The 18,607-nt window shown below is 66.6% G+C and overlaps 3 protein-coding genes across 5 annotated transcripts; 1 reads left to right on the forward strand and 2 right to left on the reverse strand.

The window, feature by feature from the left end:
• Window positions 1–26: 26 nt before the first annotated feature.
• Window positions 27–3,585, reverse strand: CPTP (ceramide-1-phosphate transfer protein). Of its 2 annotated transcripts, none has more exons than XM_059691606.1 (3): window positions 3,489–3,585; window positions 1,585–1,759; window positions 27–1,501 (listed from the first exon to the last, which is right to left on the reverse strand). In XM_059691606.1, the coding sequence occupies exons 2-3, from the start codon at window positions 1,755–1,757 to the stop codon at window positions 979–981; spliced, it is 696 nt and encodes a 231-aa protein (XP_059547589.1). In that variant the 5' UTR covers window positions 1,758–1,759; window positions 3,489–3,585; the 3' UTR covers window positions 27–978. The 2 variants fall into 2 exon arrangements, with proteins under 2 accessions (XP_059547589.1, XP_059547588.1); XM_059691605.1 differs by lacking the exon at window positions 3,489–3,585 and adding an exon at window positions 1,869–2,068.
• A 33-nt stretch (window positions 3,586–3,618) lies between these two features.
• Window positions 3,619–15,571, forward strand: INTS11 (integrator complex subunit 11). Its single transcript, XM_059691597.1, has 17 exons — window positions 3,619–3,776; window positions 7,041–7,138; window positions 7,655–7,728; window positions 10,106–10,334; window positions 12,105–12,203; window positions 12,281–12,315; window positions 12,520–12,658; window positions 13,096–13,160; window positions 13,383–13,572; window positions 13,823–13,906; window positions 14,039–14,128; window positions 14,203–14,365; window positions 14,471–14,578; window positions 14,674–14,735; window positions 14,854–14,996; window positions 15,082–15,211; window positions 15,332–15,571. Exons 1-17 carry the CDS (start codon window positions 3,749–3,751, stop codon window positions 15,404–15,406), a joined length of 1,812 nt encoding a protein of 603 aa, XP_059547580.1. The 5' UTR covers window positions 3,619–3,748; the 3' UTR covers window positions 15,407–15,571.
• PUSL1 (pseudouridine synthase like 1) lies at window positions 15,566–18,492 on the reverse strand. 2 transcript variants are annotated; one of them, XM_059691598.1, is made up of 9 exons: window positions 18,329–18,492; window positions 18,086–18,143; window positions 17,793–17,980; window positions 17,461–17,610; window positions 17,199–17,369; window positions 16,520–16,574; window positions 16,280–16,442; window positions 16,046–16,168; window positions 15,566–15,936 (listed from the first exon to the last, which is right to left on the reverse strand). In XM_059691598.1, the coding sequence occupies exons 1-8, from the start codon at window positions 18,403–18,405 to the stop codon at window positions 16,047–16,049; spliced, it is 984 nt and encodes a 327-aa protein (XP_059547581.1). In that variant the 5' UTR covers window positions 18,406–18,492; the 3' UTR covers window positions 15,566–15,936; window position 16,046. The 2 variants fall into 2 exon arrangements, with proteins under 2 accessions (XP_059547581.1, XP_059547582.1); XM_059691599.1 differs by lacking the exons at window positions 16,280–16,442; window positions 16,520–16,574 and having other exon boundaries at window positions 18,329–18,491.
• Between the last annotated feature and the right edge of the window lie 115 nt (window positions 18,493–18,607).

Genomic DNA, 18,607 nt, shown 5'->3' on the forward strand with positions numbered 1-18,607 from the left:
ACACCCCCATCCCGGAGTGCAGAACATGCTTCTGTAACTGTAATTTATTTATCACCCGTATTGCAGTGTTCAAGGGTCCCCGCGAGCTCATACTCGTGCTCACACTCGTGTGCGAGCGCTGCACGGCAAAGCTGTGGCACCAGGGTCCTGAGGTTACAGTGAAGAGCCAGTGGGCAGGCCAGGCTGGGTGAGCCCATCTGCCAGCCCGTCAGGCAAGAGGTCCAGGCCCCGCTCTGTTGTGCATCCTGGGTCTCTGGGCTCCATGGGGACGGGCAGCACGGGGCAGGGAGAGGGGATGCAGCAGTGCTGGGAGCCAGGGAGGCCGGCGGGCCCAGCAGGCGGGGGCTCCCGGGCTGAGCTGTGCAGACTCACAAGCAGCTGCCTGGGGGAGCAGTGTGGTCGCAGGAGGCTGCAGCCGTGCAGAGCTGGAGGCAGGGCAGCCTGTGCTCCCGCTGCCTTGCGGGGGGTGTATGGGCCCCGGCTACGGAGATGGGGGGCAGGGAACGAGACGCAGTGCTAATGCTGCCCAGGCTCCCTCCCTGCCCCAGGGACAGCCAGCCTGGTTAGAGGGGCCACAGGCAGCCCACCTGCCACCGACACCAGGACCCGAAGGGCAGGAGCAGCACACTCTCGCTGATCGTCGGCGGGTGAGGAGTCTGCTCTCTGGGGACCTGGGACTCTCCGGCTGCGCAGACTGGACTCACAGGCGAGGGCAGCCTCTTGGGCTTTGGCGTGAACTCCGATCCTGCCCCACCTTCCCTCCTTCTGCCCTTCACCCACCCACCCGGCCGGCCGGTGCCCGCCTTCTCCGTCTGCAGCCCACGGGGGCCGCGCCAGGCCCATGGCTCCCCCCAAGCTCCGCGGGCGGGGGAACAGCGGCGTTTCTGCTCCGGGCGCCCCCAGAAAGCTCCACGGTGGGACTGAGGGGCCCTGGCTGCCCAGCCTGGCTCCGGGGCAGGGGAGCCGGGCCGCTGGCTCCTAGGGCAGGTCCAGCAGGGCGTGCTCGGCGTAGAGCTTCTGCGAGATGTCGTACACGTGCTCGATGAAGGGCAGGGCCTCGCCCAGCATGGCCACGGCCTGCTCCGTGGACCCCACGTTCATGGCCTCCAGGAAGACCTTGCGCGTGGGCAGCGTGCAGAAGGCCACGGTGACGGCCCGGCGGACGATCCAGGGGTGGTAGGCGGCCAGCGAGGCGTTGTAGGAGTCGGTGCAGAGCGCGGCGGTGCGCGCGTCCTCGGGGCTGGTGCGCAGGCCCTCCAGGAAGAGCTGCAGCCAGCGCAGCGCCCGGTGCAGCCGAAGCACCGTGCGGCAGCCCGAGTCCGGGTGGCGGGAGCGGCGCTCCAGGTCCACCATCTGGTTGCCCACCTCGTAGGCCACCATGGACTGCAGGCTGCTGTAGTGGTCCCGCTGGGGCCCGCTGCACAGGCGCTCCATCACCTGCAGCTTCGTCACCACGTCCTTGGAGATGAAGGAGAAGATGGCGCCCAGGCTGTTCAGGAACCTGCGAGGGAGGGGAGGCAGACGCTGGGCCCCGCCCCAGGGGCGAGGCCGGGGAAGCCCCACCGGGCACCGGCCCCCACGCACCTGACCAGCCCCCGCCAGCCGGCGAGGTAGTGCTCCAGCAGCACCTCCTCCTTCTCGTTGAGACACTGCTTGAAACTGACCAGGACGACCTTCAGGTTGAAGTCCGACTCCAAGTCGTCCATTTTCACCTGCTCAGAGGTGGGGCTGGGGTTGTCTCCCTGGACTTGGCTCATTCCTTTGGGGGCGGGGCAGGAGCAGGAGAGAAACAGCTGGGGTCCCACTGCTCCCCAAGAGCCCGCCTCACTCTCTGACACCCACCTGACCCTGAACAGGGGCCCACAGACCTCAGCACGGCCTCTCCCTGTCCCTCAGACAGGTATCTCCCGCCGGGTTTCCCTGCTCATTTGGGTGTTGTTCGTCTCTCTCTCACGAGAATGTCTGCTCTCACTACGTGGAGAAATACGTGCCGAGTCCCCACCCAGAGCCAGGCAGTCTCTGGGCACTCGGGTGTCAGTGACAGAGACAAACCGCCCAGCCTAGTCAGGGCAGCATTCTAGTGCGGGTGGGTGAGGCAACAACAAAGACGGGAAATCCCGGCAGGGTAATGAGGGGATGAGTAAAAGGACAGGGAAGTGAGGTGCGGTGGCCAGGAGGGGGCTGGGCAGCCTGGCCCTTCTCCCCCACACAGCTGCCCCCCCCCCCCCCCCCCCGCTGAAAGCCAGCACCGAGGCTGCAGGTCAGCGTGTGCTGGACAGAGGGGCAGATACCAGTCCTTTCCTGCCCTGGATTCTGATGGCGTTCATACAGTCGCTCCACAAACATCCAAGCACCCACACATCCAGTGGGTGCCACTGAGCACCTCGCACCTGCCTCCCGTGCACCCAGGGCCGGCACTGAAGTGTGGCTCTCAGCGGCCTCTCACCTCAAGTCCGGGACAAGCTCTCGCCCATGGGCCTGGGGGTTCCCCTGCCTTTGGTGCTGGGTGCCCTGCGGGGACCGGGCAAGGGAGGGAGGCCACCCAAGCTGTGCAGCCAGGAACCGGACATCTGGGCGCCTGTGCAGGCGCTGCCTCCCACTCTGTGGGCAGGGCACTCACCATCCTGCCTGGGTCCTTCACCTCTGGGCAAAAAGGGTCAGCACGCCCTGCCCTGTCCACCAGCCAGGCTGACTGGACTCAGTGGGTGCTGAGGCCCCGCAGGCCCCAAGGGTTGGGCTGAATGCCTGGCATGAGGTGGAGCCCTCAGAGGTGAGCTCACCCGTCTCAGGTGTGGGGGCAGCCAGGCCAGGCCCAGGAAGATACATGTCCCTCTGGAGACCCCCAGCACCCCACCCCCAGGGCCTCAGTTGTCTGCCCACTGAGCAGATGGTCTCAGGGCCACCTTCCTGGCCAGAGCCCAGGCCAGCAGCCCACAGGAGCTGCCAGGAGCCTTTCAGAGCCTGGAACCAGGAAGGGCAGTGCAGCTGAGCGGGGCATCCGGCCAGCTCTGGAAGGTGGTGCAGGACGCGGCCAGGGCTCCCCCAGGGGCACCCTCGGCCCGAGCTCAGCGGGAGGGCGACCGAGCCCCGAATCCTACGGCTGACCGCGGTCTCCGGTCTCCCAGGAGAAGGCAACACCCGCCCCTGCATCCAGGCCCGGAGGGTGGGAGCGAAGTCCGGTCCAGGAAGTCCTGCAAGTCTCGCCCGGGAAAGGGGCACCGGGTGGCGCCGGGCTCGGGCGGGGTGGGGGCCGTTCCTGGGCAGGCCCTGCTCCCGCTGAGGCCCAGGGATGGGGCAGGGTCCCGGGGTGCGGGGTCCCGGGTCCGGGCTGGCAGGGAGCCGGCTCCTCGGCCGCCCCCTCCCGCGCCCGGGGTCCCGCGCCCGCCTCGCAGCGATGCCCAGCCCGCCGGCTCGGCTCCCAGCGCCCACCCGCGCCCGCCGCGCCCGCTCCCACCCGCACCCCTCCGCGCCTACCCGCCCGAGCTCACCTGCGATGTCCAGGCTGCCGCCGCCGCCGCCGCCGGACCCGCCCCCGCGCCGGGCCGCTCCGGATGGGTCTCCCGCCGCCCAATCAGGATGCGCGGCCCGCACTTCCGGCGGGCGCACCGGAAGTGGGCGCCGTGGAGGCGGGGGTGCGCCTGCGCAGTGCGTCACCGCAAGCCGCGCTCTCGTGTTGCGCTTCGGGTCCCGGCGACCGGGGTCCTGTCCGGCGAGCGCGGAGGCGACAGGCCCGGGAGCGCCGGGCAGGATGCCCGAGATCAGGGTCACGCCCCTGGGTGAGTGAGGGCGCCGGGCGGGCCGCCGGGGCGGGCGGTGGTCGGGGGGCCGGGCGCGGGGGCCGCCCTCCCGGACCGCAGCTGTGGCCGCTCGGGGACGGCCTTGGGGCCGCGTCCGGTTCCGCTGCTTTGCTGCGCCCCCAGGTCCTACCAGCGAAATGAGGACGAGGCCGCCGAGGGCCGCGCTGGGCGCACATCCCTCCCTCCGCGCGGGGACGGCCGCTCGCGGCGCCGCTGCACCCGCCCCCCGCCCCGCCACCTGCCCACCGGCTCCGCCTGCCTCGCGCCCGCTCGCCTGCAGGTCCCACCTCCCCAGCCTGGGGGTCCACCCTCAGTCCAGCCCCTGGTTCACTTGACCTCGTGACGTTAAAAAAAATAGCTTTGCTTCTTTTCTTGCTCTTCTTTTAAATATATTTTTATTGATGTCAGGGAGGAAGGGAGAGGGAGAGAGAGAAACATCAGTGATGAGAGAGACTCACTGATCGGCTGCCTCCTGCACGCCCGCCACTGGGGATCGAGCCCCCAACCCGGGCCTGTGTCCTTGACCGGCATCGAACCCGGGACCCTTCAGTCTGCAGACCCACGCTCTATCCACTGAGCCACACCGGCCATGGCAATAGCATTGCTTCTTGAAAAAGACATGCATGTGCACGTTTACTTGATTACTCCTCACTTGAGGGTGTGTTTTTTCCGTTGCTTTTTAGCGTGGAAAGGAGGGGAGAGGGAGGGGGAGAGAGACACGCACATTGGCTGGTTGCTACGGGCTGCCTCCCGCAGGTCCCCCTGCCGGGGCCGGGATGAACCTGAAACCCAGGTACCTGCCCTTGATCAGGAATCCGACCCTGACCCTTCGGTGCTTGGGCCGGTGCTCTGACCCATGAGCAACACCGGCCAGGGCTGCATGTGCACTTTGAAAAGCCTGAACTGTCCAGACAGTGCGAGGGAGGAAAGGTCACGCAGAGTCCAGGGTTCCAGCAACAAGTGGGACCGTCGTCTGCCGGCCACCCTCCCAGATTCTCCCGGCATCTCCCCTGCTCGCACCAGGGGCCCTGTCCCCGCCCCTGCCTCCTCCACTGGGCTGCATGTCGGGAGCAGCTCCCCGGATGGTGTCCCACCCCCGGAGGGTGTCCCACGTACCTGCACGTCCTTGCTCCCTCGGAAGAGCCCTCCCACCCCCAGTTGGGACGCTGAGCTGTGACCGCCGCATGGCACAGCCAACGCCCCTGCCCCCGCCCTCGTGGGGGGTGTGGGGGGTGCACACACCTCAGTCCACCATGGGCACGTCACACCCACGGCCTCTTGTAGCTGCTGGCGCAGGGCCCCCTCCGGCCATTGGCCCCACACCTGCCCCTGCCCCCAGCTCATCTCCAGGGGACTGGGCGGAGCCCTCCCTCCGGCCCCCGTTTTGTCGACAAGCACTCTCCTCCCTCCTCCCTTTTCCTTGCTTCCCTGACCCCAGTCTGCACCTGGGTGGGCCCCCACGGTCACGTAGCCTCGTCACCAAAACGACTTCTCCACGGTCTCCCTTCGCCACTTTCTGCCTTGTTCGTGGGCTCCCTGGTCAACCTGGGCCAGGCACAGTCTCCGAAATCACCTGGGCCACAGGGCCTTTGCACACCTGCCTCCCCCCGCCGTCCCACCCTGCTGGGAGGTCCTGAGCCTGTCATGGTTCTGGAAGTTTCTGTGGCCCCTTCCCTGCCCACCTTACCCCCCTGGCACTCACCTCCACCTGCTGGGCTCGGCGTGTCTCGTCTATGTGCTCACTGTCCGTCTCCTTGCCCGGACCCTGAGCTCCCTGCAGACAGGCGTCTCCTTTCTTTTCTCTTGGGTCCTGCCCCCATGTGTGCCCAGACTCTGTTCCCCACATCTCCTGCCCAGTTATGCTCCCTGAGGTGGTCGTTGGGGGCCGGCCGCCAGGGCCCAGGACAGTGATGGCGTACCTTTTGAGCTCGGCGTGCCAGCATTTTGAAAAACCCTAACTTCACTCTGGTGCCGTGTCACATATAGACATTTTTTGATATTTGCAACCAGAGTAAAACAAAGACTTATATTTTTGATATTTATTTTACATATTTAAATGCCATTTAACAAAGAAAAGTCAACCAAAAAAATGAGTTCACGTGTCACCTCTGACACGCGTGTCATAGGTTCGCCATCACTGGCCTAGGAGCTGGGCTCTGGGGTCCGAAGGCCGTCCCTGGCCCGTGCTGAGGAGCCATGCGTCAGGGGCAGAGGTGGATCCCACCAGACGGGTGGCCCCTCCCCACCCACACATGTCTGGAGGCCTCTGAGCGGGCACGGCAGGGCGCAGACAGCGACCACTGCTCTCGGGCGGCGTCCTGGTGGAGACAGGAGCCTGTAAGAGACCTCCCGGCCGCCACCTGTGGCTCGGCTGCCTGAGGCTTCACAGAGCTCTTGGCTGGCATCCCTGCTGTTGCCATGGGGATAAGCGTCTCCAGGACCAGTGCCCTCCTACTCTGGCCATGGTCCTGTCACCTTTGTGTGTGTGGTGCCAGCAGAGGGTCGGTGGCCGGCAGGACGCTGGTCATTTGCTGTGATCAGGCCGTACAGGGTGGTGTCCCGTTCCTTCCGGCCCCGAGGCCACAGAGGGCGCTAGGAGGCGGCCCGGATGTGCCCTGTGGCGGCTGGAGCAGCGGGCAAGGCTGGGCAGCAGGAGGTGGATGGGACTCAGGTTCAGGTCTGGTCACGGCAGGGCGTTGTTGCTGGACAGTTGGGGCCGTGCTTCCCTGTGGCCAGAGCCGCCTGGGAGCCTCTGAGGTGGCACCACCGGGAGGAGACCGACCTGGGGGAGGGTCTCAGCCCAGGCTTCAGGAGGAGGGGAGGCCCCCAGCGGGCGTGCCAGCCCAGTGCCCGTTCCTCCGCCCTTGGCCTTCAATCGGGGTGGGGGTTGGGGTCACAGCAGGTGGCTGCAGCCTCCTTCCACCCCAGCCTGGGCAGCAGAGGCTGGGCCTGAGGCTGGAGGGAGTGGGGTGGGGGTCCTCAGGCCAGAGCGCACTTGGAGGACTTGGTGCTCTGTGCCCTCCCTGCGCCTTCTCCTTCCTGTCTGCTGTGGGTGTGGCGTGTTCTCGCCTCACGTTTGCCCACGCCGCCGTCATGAGGTCGTTTCCCAGCCGGAGGGCGCTGCAGGCCAGGGGTCCAGCGTGCCCGGGCCTGGGACAGGCACTGGGCCTTGGCCTTCGGGGCGGGGCAGGGCGGTGGGGGAGGGGAGGGTTTGGCAGCACCTCCCTGGCCCTGTCTCTGCAGGCGCTGGCCAGGACGTGGGCCGGAGCTGCATCCTGGTCTCCATCGGGGGCAAGAACGTCATGCTGGACTGCGGGATGCACATGGGCTACAACGATGACGTGAGTCCGGTGGGCGGGCGGCCGGGGCGCCCGTGGGCTGGGAGGTCCTGCCCCCGGCCTGGCCCTGGTCGCGGACCTGGGGGACCTGGGGTTTCAGGCTCCAGCCCATGGGAGGGGGACAGTCTTGGCAAGTGGCAGTGCAGGAGGCAGGTGGGTCTGGGGCCACTGCCTTCCTGGGCAGCCCCCACCATCACATGACAGAGGGGGTGTCCTGCAGGGGTGGGTCAGTCCAGAGAAGGGCTGTGTGTGGTGGGCTGGGCTCGGTTGCTGGCTCCGGCACTTGACCCCTGTGCTCAGAGGCTGTGGGCAGGCGGTGGTCCTGGTGCCGCCGCCGGATTCAGATCCGGGTGTTGGTGTCCTGCTCCCTGGAGCACTGGCTGCCCCGCGACACCCCCAGCCTGCAGCCGCCGCCCCGCGACACCCCCAGCCTGCAGCCGCCGCCCCGCGACACCCCCAGCCTGCAGCCGCCGCAGGCCGAGCCGGAAAGGGTTCTGACGCTTTCTCTTAATTTCTCAGAGGCGCTTCCCAGACTTCTCCTACATCACCCGCAACGGCCGGCTGACCGACTTCCTGGACTGTGTGATAATCAGGTGGGCGCCTGCCACAGGACTGGGGGGACAGGGCTGGGGGGACAGGGCTGAGGGACAGGGCTGGGGGACAGGGCTGGGGGACAGGGCTGGGGGGACAGGGCTGGGGGACAGGGCTGGGGGATAGGGCTGAGGGATAGGGCTGAGGAACAGGGCTGGGGGGACAGGGCTGTGGTGACAGGCCTGGGGGGACAGGGCTGGCGGACAGGGCTGAGGGATAGGGCTGAGGGACAGGGCTGAGGGATAGGGCTGAGGGATAGGGCTGGGGGACAGGGCTGGGGGGACAGGGCTGAGGGATAGGGCTGGGGGACAGGGCTGGGGGACAGGGCTGGGGGGACAGGGCTGAGGGACAGGGCTGTGGTGACAGGGCTGGGGGGACAGGACTGGGGGACAGGGCTGAGGGGACAGGGCTGGGGGACAGGGCTGGGGGACAGGGCTGGGGGATAGGGCTGGGGGACAGGGCTGGGGGACAGGGCTGAGGGACGTAGCTGGGGGACAGGGCTGGGGGGACAGGGCTGAGGGACAGGGCTGAGGGACAGGGCTGAGGGGACAGGGCTGGGGGACAGGGCTGGGGGGACAGGGCTGTGGTGACAGGGCTGGGGGGACAGGGCTGAGGGATAGGGCTGAGGGATAGGGCTGGGGGACAGGGCTGGGGGACAGGGCTGAGGGACGTAGCTGGGGGACAGGGCTGGGGGGACAGGGCTGAGGGACAGGGCTGAGGGACAGGGCTGAGGGGACAGGGCTGGGGGACAGGGCTGGGGGGACAGGGCTGTGGTGACAGGGCTGGGGGGACAGGGCTGGAGGTCAGGGCTGAGGGACGTAGCTGGGGGACAGGGCTGGGGGACAGGGCTGAGGGATAGGGCTGGGGGACAGGGCTGGGGGACAGGGCTGGGGGGACAGGGCTGAGGGACAGGGCTGGGGGACAGGGCTGGGGGACAGGGCTGAGGGACAGGGCTGAGGGGACAGGGCTGAGGGGACAGGGCTGGGGGACAGGGCTGGGGGACAGGACTGTGGTGACAGGGCTGGGGGGACAGGGCTGGGGGACAGGTCTGGGGGGACAGGGCTGGGGGTCAGGGCTGGGGGACAGGGCTGGGCTGGGCTGGCTTGAGCCTTTCTTGCTTGGCCTGCGGAGGCTGCAGGCTGTGGGGTGTCGCTGGGCGGGCTCTGTCCCGGTTCCTTTGTGGCTCACCCCAGGCCTGGTTCTCCCTCTGGATGCTGGCCCTGGAGGTGGTGTCCCTGTGTGTGTGTGTGGTCGTAGGTGTTCATGGCTGCTGCTTGGTGTGCTGCCGTCAGCTTTCCGGGGGGAGGGGGACACACAGTGCTATGCCCCCCAAGTGTTGTGGGTGAGAGCCCAGGCGCCCCAGGAAGATGACGCCGCGTCCAGCCTCCAGATGGTGGGCTGCGACTGGCCCATCTACAGCAGTGACTGGCCCCCCCCCCCCCCCCATCCTTGAAGGCCTTTCCATACGACCTCATTCGTCCTGCCCTGACCTCCCGTCCCACCGCCTGGCTGAACCCTCATGCTCCACCCAGACAGTCACAAACCTTCCAGGGATCCAGCCCCTCAGAACCCTGACCTTCACATCAGCCTCCTGCTGGTCCCCCTCCCCACCCCCCAACTGCAGCCAGAGGTGCCCTGTGTTGTGCCCCATCCTCAGCTGCTTGAGGCTCCTGTGATCGTGTCACTTCCAAGTCGAGGACTCGCACCCCGCATCTGCTTCAGCTGTGGACAGCACGGCACTGCTGTTCCCTCTGCCCCGGTGCCTTTCCAGGCCTCGTCCTGGCTCTCCCGCTCCTTCCGCCTCGGTGCACGGGCCCGGTGAGGGGTGGCTCCTGCTGCACTGTCCTTTCAGCTGCTCTCTGTTTCTTCAAGAACGTGCCGCTGTCGGACACACACCTTCACTGTTTGTGTGCTCATTGCTGAGTAGATGTTTAGACCGTAAGGTCCAGGGAGACAGCAGTTTCTGTCTGTTTGCTCGTTCCCCATCCCCAGCACTTAGACCAGGGATGGCGAACCTCTGAGCTCGGCGTGTCCGCATTTTGAAAAACCCTAACTTCACTCTGGTGCCGTGTCACATATAGAAATTTTTTGATCTTTGCAACCATAGTAAAACAAAGACGTATATTTCTGATATTTATTTTATATATTTAAATGCCATTTAACAAAGAAAAATCAACCAAAACAATGAGTTCGCGTGTCACCTCTGACCCGCGTGTCATAGTTCGCCATCACTGGCTTAGGACGTGCCTGGCGCACAGGGAGCCCTCGGTGAGTGAGTGGATGGAGGACGGATGGGCGGGTGGGGTGATCCGAGTGGCGCTGGCAAGGAGGGGCTGTGAGGGGTGGGTGCAGTGGTCGCTGACCCTGCTGCACCCCCAGCCACTTCCACCTGGACCACTGCGGGGCGCTGCCCTACTTCAGCGAGATGGTGGGCTACGACGGGCCCATCTACATGACCCACCCCACCCAGGCCATCTGCCCCATCCTGCTGGAGGACTACCGCAAGATCGCCGTGGACAAGAAGGGCGAGGCCAACTTCTTCACCTCCCAGATGATCAAGGACTGCATGAAGAAGGTGGTGGCCGTGCGCCTCCACCAGACGGTCCAGGTCAGTGTGTCAGGCCTGGGGGCCACCAGGGGGCAGCAGGCGAGAGGGCGGCTGGTGGGCACTCCTGCGTCAGCAGGGCGGAGCTCTGGTGTGGTGGCCGGGGAGGCAGGGACTGGACGGAGCTGGGCTGCGGGGTTTGGGCTCCATCTCAGTCACTGCTGTGCACGCATCAGGGTCAGACGGAGGGAGGGCTGGCAGCAGGCGAGGGCGTCAGTGGCAGCATTTGTCAGAGACGTTGGGTTTGTCTGTTTCCTTAGAGTCTGGGTTTTGCTTAGTGTTAGGTGCCTAGACATTTTGGGTCATTTTATCCTGTTTGAACCTCTGTCAATGTGAAGTGTGTATGCTTATCCTATATAATAAAAGCCTAATATGCTAAGTGTCCGGTTGTCCGTTCAACCAATCAAAGCGTAATGTGCTAATGATATGCTAAGGTTGCTCAGCTGCTTGCTATGATGTGCACTGACCACCAGGGGGCAGATGTCTGACTGGTACATTAGCTTGCTGCTGGGGTCGAGCCTATCGGGACTGAGTGAGACAGGCTGGACCCACCCTGGGGCCTCCCACGGTCCCTCCCCGGCCCCGATCCTGCACCCTGGGGTCCCTCAGCCTGGCCTGCACCCTCTCACAATCCAGGGCCCCTCGGCGGATGTCGCAGAGCCGGTTTCAGCCCGATCCCGCGGGCCAGCCGAGGGACCCCATGGTGCACGAGTTCGTGCCGCGGGCCTCTGTCTTTAATGCTTTTCATCTTAGAGTCTGTTTCCTGGGAAATGGCTGACACCATCCCCACCTCCCACCTTGGGTTAATGTTTGCATAGAACGTCTCTTTCCGTCTTTTCGCTTTCCCTCTCTCTTCATCGTATTTCCAATGTGGCTCTTTTAAGTAGCGTGTGGTCAGGGTTCCTAAGACCCAGTCTGATGCCGTCCTTTAGACGAGCTTAGACCCCACGTTTCAGAAGGCAGCTGGGGTGGCTGTGCTGTCACCATTCGCTTCCTGTAGCTTCCTGCTCTGTTCTGCCTTTTTTTTTTCATTGCCTTTTTTGGGTTTTTCTTTTCTTTTTCCTTTTTAGTCCTCACCCAAGGATATGTTTTTATTGTTTTGTTTTTTGAGAGGGAGGGAGGGAGAGAGAGAGAGAGAGAGAAACATTGATGGTGAGAGACATCATTGGTTGCCTCCCATGTGCACCCTAACTGGGGACCAAACCTGCAACCTTTTGGTGTCTGGGATGATGCTCCAACCAACTGAGCCACACCAGCCAGGGCTGGATTGATTAAGAAAACATTTTTTATATTGATTTCAGAGAGGAAGGGAGAGGGAGAGGGAGAGATAGAAACATCAATGATGAGATGATCATTGATCAGCTGCCTCCTGCACACCCCATACTGGGGATCGAGCCTGCAACCCCGGCCTGTGCCCTGACCCGGAATCAAACCGTGACCTCCTGGTCCATAGGTCGATGCTCAACCCCTGAGCCACGCCGCTGGGCTTTGCCAACACTTGTCCTGTCTTCTCTCGGGGGATGTGCTGGTCACAGTCCTCCCTCGGGAAGCCTGCGTCTGGGAACGGCAGGGCCCCAGCTGCTGTGGCTCTTGTTCCCACCCGTCGTCTCGTCTCCTGGGTTGAGTTGCTTCTGGTTGAGGACTGGCCCCTTCAGTGAGGGACAGGAGCTGATGACAGGCGCAGAATGGCGCCATCTGCTTGTGCGGCTGCCTCCCAGCCCCTCTGCGGTCCCCCACCCCCCCCACAGCCCTGACCCGGCCCTCCGCTCCCAGGTGGACGAGGAGCTGCAGATCAAGGCCTACTACGCCGGCCACGTGCTGGGGGCAGCCATGTTCCAGATCAAAGTGGGCTCGGAGTCGGTGGTCTACACGGTCAGTGGCGCCCTTGGGGCACAGGCGGGCTGCTGGGCGGGGAGAGGAGGCCCCTCCTGAGAGCTGCTCCCCTGCAGGGCGACTACAACATGACCCCGGACCGGCACCTGGGGTGAGTAGGCGGTGGTTTCCTCCAGTGCCCCCCCCCCCATGTCCCCCGAGCGAGGCAGAGTGTCCCCCGTCTCCATGAGGGCTGCCCTGACCGCTGCTGGGCCTGTGCCGAGGAGGCTGCCCATCGGTCCCGGAGGCCTTGGCGCGATGCCCCCAGCTGGAGGCCGTGTGGACTGTCCTCCTCAGGCCACGCCCACTCTTCCAGAGCCGCCTGGATTGACAAATGCCGCCCCAACCTGCTCATCACGGAGTCCACGTACGCCACGACCATCCGGGACTCCAAGCGCTGCCGGGAGCGGGACTTCCTAAAGAAGGTCCACGAGGCGGTGGAGCGCGGCGGGAAGGTGGGGGCCGCGGGGGGCGGCGGGAAGGTGGGGGCCGCGGGGGGCGGGGGCGGGGGCCGGCGGGCCGGACCGTGCTGGCTCTGGGCGGGAGGGGCCTACTGCTGGGAAGAGACACGCCCTTTGATCCCCTGGGGTACTGGTTCCCCTCATTCAGTCCCACCACGGGGCTGGCCAGAGTGTCCACCAGGGCCCCTTGGGGTAGAGAGTGGCTGGGGGCAGGGGTGGGAGGGCAGGAGGCAGGGGGCCTCCAGCTCTCCGTGAGCGTGGCCTCCGGCATAGGCGCTGCCAGCAGGGCCGGACTCAAACAGCTGCCCAGGAAGGTGGCCACAGGGAGCAGCTGCCCAGCCACCTGACTGCTGCTGGGCCCGTGCACATGAGCGCCACCTGGGTGAGCAGGTGGCCAGGGACCCACCCACGCCGGCCTCGCCCCACTGCAGGTGCTGATCCCCGTGTTCGCGCTGGGCCGCGCTCAGGAGCTCTGCATCTTGCTGGAGACCTTCTGGTGGGTGCAGCGGGCAGCTTCTGGGAGCCCTGGTCCGAGGGGCGGTCGAGTGGGGCTGTGGGGCCAACCTGAGCCTGGGGGCCCAGAACAGCACGTGGGACCTTCGTCCTGCACTGAGGTCTCCGCACCCGTCAGCCCCGATGCTCCGTAGGCCGGGGGCTTGGGGAGGACGTGCGGGTCTGGCCCTGGCGGCTCCTCCATGGCGGCCCCCACTGCCCACAGGGAGCGCATGAGCCTGAAGGCTCCCATCTACTTCTCCACGGGCCTGACGGAGAAGGCCACCCACTACTACAAGCTGTGCATCACCTGGACCAACCAGAAGATCCGCAAGACCTTCGTCCAGCGCAACATGTTCGAGTTCAAGCACATCAAGGCCTTCGACCGAGCCTTTGCCGACAACCCGGGCCCGATGGTGAGGCCCGGGCCTGGAGGGGTGGGAGCGCGTTCCTCCTCGTCTGGGGCCTGCCAGGGGTCCCTGCCTGTGAGGACCCCCCACTCCCCACGGAGTGGGGCACGTGGTGCTGGAGGAGACGGGCGTCGGGCGGGAGGGAGTGTGGGTGGAGCAGGAGGCCCTGATGGTGGGGGAGGACCAGGCGTGCTCAGAGCCTGGCTCTCGGTCAGGTGTGGCGTGGGCCGCCCTGACTGCCCATGGTCACCCCTAGGTCGTGTTCGCCACACCAGGGATGCTGCACGCCGGGCAGTCCCTGCAGATCTTCCGGAAGTGGGCCAGCAATGAGAAGAACATGGTGAGGGTCTGGGATGGCTCCTTGGAGGGCCGGGGGTTGGGCAGAGGTGGGGAGCAGGGGCCGTGGTGCTCAGGCCTGAGCTGGAGATGGAGGCCGTGCGGGCGGCTAGCAGCTCTGCCCTTCTGCCTGCAGGTCATCATGCCCGGCTACTGCGTGCAGGGCACCGTGGGCCACAAGATCCTCAGCGGGCAGCGCAAGCTGGAGATGGAGGGGCGGCAAGTGGTGAGTGCCACCCTGCCCCAGCTCCCGGGCCCCTCCTGGGTGGGTGCTGACGGCGGTGCCCTGTGCCGCTGCAGCTGGAGATCCGGATGCAGGTGGAGTACATGTCCTTCAGCGCCCACGCGGACGCCAAGGGCATCATGCAGCTGGTGGGCCAGGCGGAGCCCGAGAGCGTGCTGCTGGTGCACGGCGAGGCCAAGAAGATGGAGTTCCTGAAGCAGAAGATCGAGCAGGAGTTCCGTAGGCAGCTGATGCGGGGGAGGGGGGACGGGGGGGGGGCGGGGTGCAGGCAGGGTCGCCCCACGGGGTCAGCCCGACCTGATGTGCTCTCTGCCCCTGGCCCAGGAGTCAGCTGCTACATGCCGGCCAATGGCGAGACCGTGACCCTGCCCACCAGCCCCAGCATCCCCGTGGGCATCTCGCTGGGGCTGCTAAAGCGGGAAATGGCACAGGGTAGGTGGGGCAGGCGTGCCCCCGGGCGGAGTCTGAGGGGGCGGAGCCAGGCAGGCGGTGGCCCTGGCGGCTCTGATCCCTGCTTTTCTCTCAAGGGCTTCTCCCCGATGCCAAGAAGCCGCGGCTCCTGCACGGCACCCTCATCATGAAGGACAGCGTGAGTGCGCGGCGGGGGCGGTTAGGGGCTCCTGCGGGCACCCTGATCTTGGACAGCGGGAGTGCGCGGTGGGGGCGGGCGCGGGCCTGGCGTGCTCTGACGTCGCCCTGCCCCGCAGAACTTCCGGCTGGTGTCCTCTGAGCAGGCCCTCAAGGAGCTGGGCCTGGCCGAGCACCAGCTGCGCTTCACCTGCCGCGTGCACCTGCACGACTCGCGCAAGGAGCAGGAGACGGCTGCGCGTGTCTACAGCCACCTGAAGAGGTGGGCGCCGCCTGGCCCCGGGGGTGGGGTGGGGCGGGCAGCGGCTCTCAGGCAGGAGGCGGGGCCTGACCGTGTCTCCACGCAGCCTCCTCAAGGACCACTGTGTGCAGCACCTCCCCGACGGCTCGGTGACCGTGGAGTCCATCCTCATCCAGGCTGCTGCCCACTCCGAGGACCCAGGCACCAAGGTGCTGCTCGTCTCCTGGACCTACCAGGTACGTGCAGGACCCAGGAAGCTGGCACTGGGCAGTGGGTCAGGACAGGCGGGGTCACCCCTTCAGCCTGGGCTGCCTAGGTGGGGAGGACGGGACGACGACTCCTGTGTCCCCTTGTAGGACGAAGAGCTGGGGAGCTACCTCACATCTCTGCTCAAGAAGGGCCTGCCCCCCGCCCCCAGCGGAGGCAGCTGACCGCTGCAGGCTGCCCGCCCTTCCCTCGCCCAGCTAGGGGCCCTGGGCTCCCCTCTGTGGACGTGCAGCCCCCAGCAGGCCACAGCCTCATGGGGGCAACACCAGTGCCACGTGTCTGCCTGAGTGGCCTTTTGGGTGGAAGAAATAAATTACTCTGAAGACCTCTTCACGTTTTATTCCTATGTCTGCGCCGGGATATTATCCCAGTAACAGACCCGAAGGCTGCTTGTGTTCCGTCTTGGTGCTCACACCTGTCTCCTGCACTTACGCACAGGGCTGCCCACCGGGGCAGATGGGCACCCAGGGTGCTGGGGGCTTGGGGAGCAGGAGGCCGGCTGTGGCCCCAGGCAGCCGAGTGCTTGGCAGCACAGGGCGCATGGCATGCAGAGCTAGGCAGGGTCCAGTGGCCAGGCTGAGCCAGCCACGGGTACTCTGGCCTTGGCTCAGCACCTGGGGGCCACCTGTGGCTTCCGTGTTATGGAGCCTGCAAACCTCGAGGCCAGAAGCTTTGGGACTGCTGGAGGCAGGACCTGTGGACAGATCCTAGGTCAGCTTGGGAGCCCCCCTCAGCCTCCCTCCCCCACTGGGGACTCGGGGGTGTGTGGGCTGAGGGGGCTGGGCCCTAAGGGGCATGGGCACCTCACTCCAGGCCGCCTGCCTGCGGGCCGCTGGTCTCCAGCCTGAAGTCTTCTGGCGAACCCGGAACCTCCCTGCCCCCTCGTCCTTGGCTCTCCTGCTGGGCACAGTCTGGACTCCCAGCTGCTAGGATGAGATGAGGGCTGTGACAGCACGGGCTCCGCCTCCCACAAGGACCCAGCCTGGAGTGGGGCCCGTCAGTGGGTACAAGCAGGGGCCCTCCCAGGCACCGCTTACCGAGGCCCCCGAACAGCACCGACTTCAGGAACAAGCCATGGGCGGGGGCCACCCGTGTCTGGTGCCTGCCCAGCGGGTCCCGGCTCTGGAGAATCATCTTCACCTGAGTCGGGGTCACAGCCCCCAGCCCCACGGCCACCAAGATCGCTGTCATCCTCCGCACCTGCAACCCAAGGCTGAGCCGGCCACCTGGGCCCGCGTTCCCACCTCCCCCCGGAGGGGCCCCAGCACACAGCCCACCTGTCTGTACAGGAAGGACTGGCTCTCAAACTCCAAGCTCCAGAACTGCAACCTCCTGGGGACACAGGCACCTGTGACGTCGGGGCCACAGGGCAGCCCGGCCTAGTTCCGCCCCAGAGAAGGGAAGTGGGCTGGGCAGGGCAGAGGGCCCAGAGGCGTACCCACCCTCTCTTCCGCCCCAGGGGCCTCCTAAGGGAGCTGTAAAACCAGACAACTATCCCTGGTGAGAGGGAGGGGCAGCAGGGCCTCGGGAGACGCTAAGGTCCTGGCATCAGCGCTGACGTGAGTCTAAGGCTGACCGTGCAGAAGTCCCTCCTCCCTCCAGAGCTGGCCCCCACTAGGAAGGTTCTAGAAGTCAGCAGCTGCCATGTGACCGTGGGACAGTGCTGGGGGCAGTGGAACCAACCGTCAGGCTGGGCCGGAACCAATGCCTGGTGCTCGCCCAGCAGGACCTTGTCAGCAGCTGCCAGGACCCGCCCTGAGCAGTGAGCTCAGCAGGGCCGGGAGCCCTCAGGGAAAGCAGCCTCGGCCTGGTCCCCGGCCTGGTCCCCGGCCTGGGGGGAGGCACCAACGGCCCAGCACGCCCCCAGCGGGTGCCACACATCCTGCCTCTGCACTGCCCTCGGGGAAGGCGCTGGGCCTCATGCAGCCCCCGTGGCCCCCAGGCTGCTCTCCTCACCTGCTCTCCTGGGGCAGGACCAAGGGACCGGCGGGGTCCAGGGACACGGAGGCCCGACGCAGTGTGCGCACGGAGCTGGCAGAGGGGCTGCCGGCCGACTGGAAGGCGCTGAAGTCGTGTGTCCCCAGGAGGTGCTGGGCAGCCTCCCGCATGGCAGCCACGTCCAGGCGGCTACGGGAAGCCAGGTGAGTGGCCAGGAGGAAGTGGCCAGGCCAGGTGTGGGAGGGGCCCCCCGTCCCCCCCCCCCCACACCCCCACTCACTCTGCACGCACGGCCCAGCATCGGTTTCGCTCAAACACGGACAGCTGGTCATGCCGGGGGCAGCCGGTGACCAGGCGGTACAGGTAGGTCCGGGATGTGGCAGCGTAGCGGGCATGGAAGTCACTGGGCACACGGAAGGCCCGCAGGACCCTGTGGGAGGAACACGGGAAATGACACCCCCCCCACACACACACACACACGTGTCCCCTTGGTATCTCCCCAATACCCCGAGGGAGTCTGTCCAGACACAAAGTCCTCCCTGACCCCGCCTCTACCCGCGGTGGATGCGAAGGTCAGGGCAGGGGGTGCTCACCGGATGGCGGGGTGCTCACCGGATGGCGGGGTGCCTCAGGTGGGTGTTGAGGGCCTCGGTCAGGACCTCGGGGGCGAAGGGCGGCTGGCCCGAGCGGCGCTGCACGTCCAGGTGCGCGGCGTTGCTCAGGGCGTGGACCCCAGCATCCGTGCGGCTGGAGATGATGAACTTGACCGGCACGACCGACTTCAGCTTCTCGGCGGCCTCCTGCGGGGACAGCCGCCGGGGCTGGGCGGGCAGCGCGGGGCGAAGACCCCGAGACCCGCCCCCTCCGGCACCGGTCGCCCCCCCCGCAGGCCACAGCCCGCTCACCTCCAGGTAGTTCTGGACCCCGACGGCCCGCTGGGCGCCCCTGACCGCCGCGCTCCCGCTGTGGGCAGAGGCGGGCAGGTCAGCGGGAGGAGCCGGCCCCGCCCTCTGCGGCCACCACGGCCGGGAGCGGCCGAGGCCGGAAGTGCAGACCCTAAGCTCCCGCCCTCTCCTCGCGCCCGCTGCCCTCGGGACCAGCTCCCGCGCTTCCCCGTGGGCTGCGGGCACGCGAGGTCGGGGACATACTTGAAGTCGGTGCCCAGGTACTGGAAGAACACGAGGTAGCGCGCCCGCGCCGAACCTGCGGCCGGGCCCGAGCCCATGGCCCGGCGGGACCGGACCCAGAGGAACCCGGTGGAGCGGAGACCGCACGTGGGCCCGCGCGCGTGCGCACCGAGTCCGGCCACGCCCCGGGGGCTCCGCGCCTGCGCTTTGGGTTTGCCCCGCCTCGCAGCCGGACACGCCCGCCCCAAGACCGCCGAGGGCGGGGCCCCAGTTAGGGAGCGGGTGCAAAGTACCGCTCGC

This window comes from Myotis daubentonii, chromosome 3, assembly GCF_963259705.1.
Source record: "Myotis daubentonii chromosome 3, mMyoDau2.1, whole genome shotgun sequence".
Lineage (NCBI taxonomy): Eukaryota > Metazoa > Chordata > Mammalia > Chiroptera > Vespertilionidae > Myotis > Myotis daubentonii.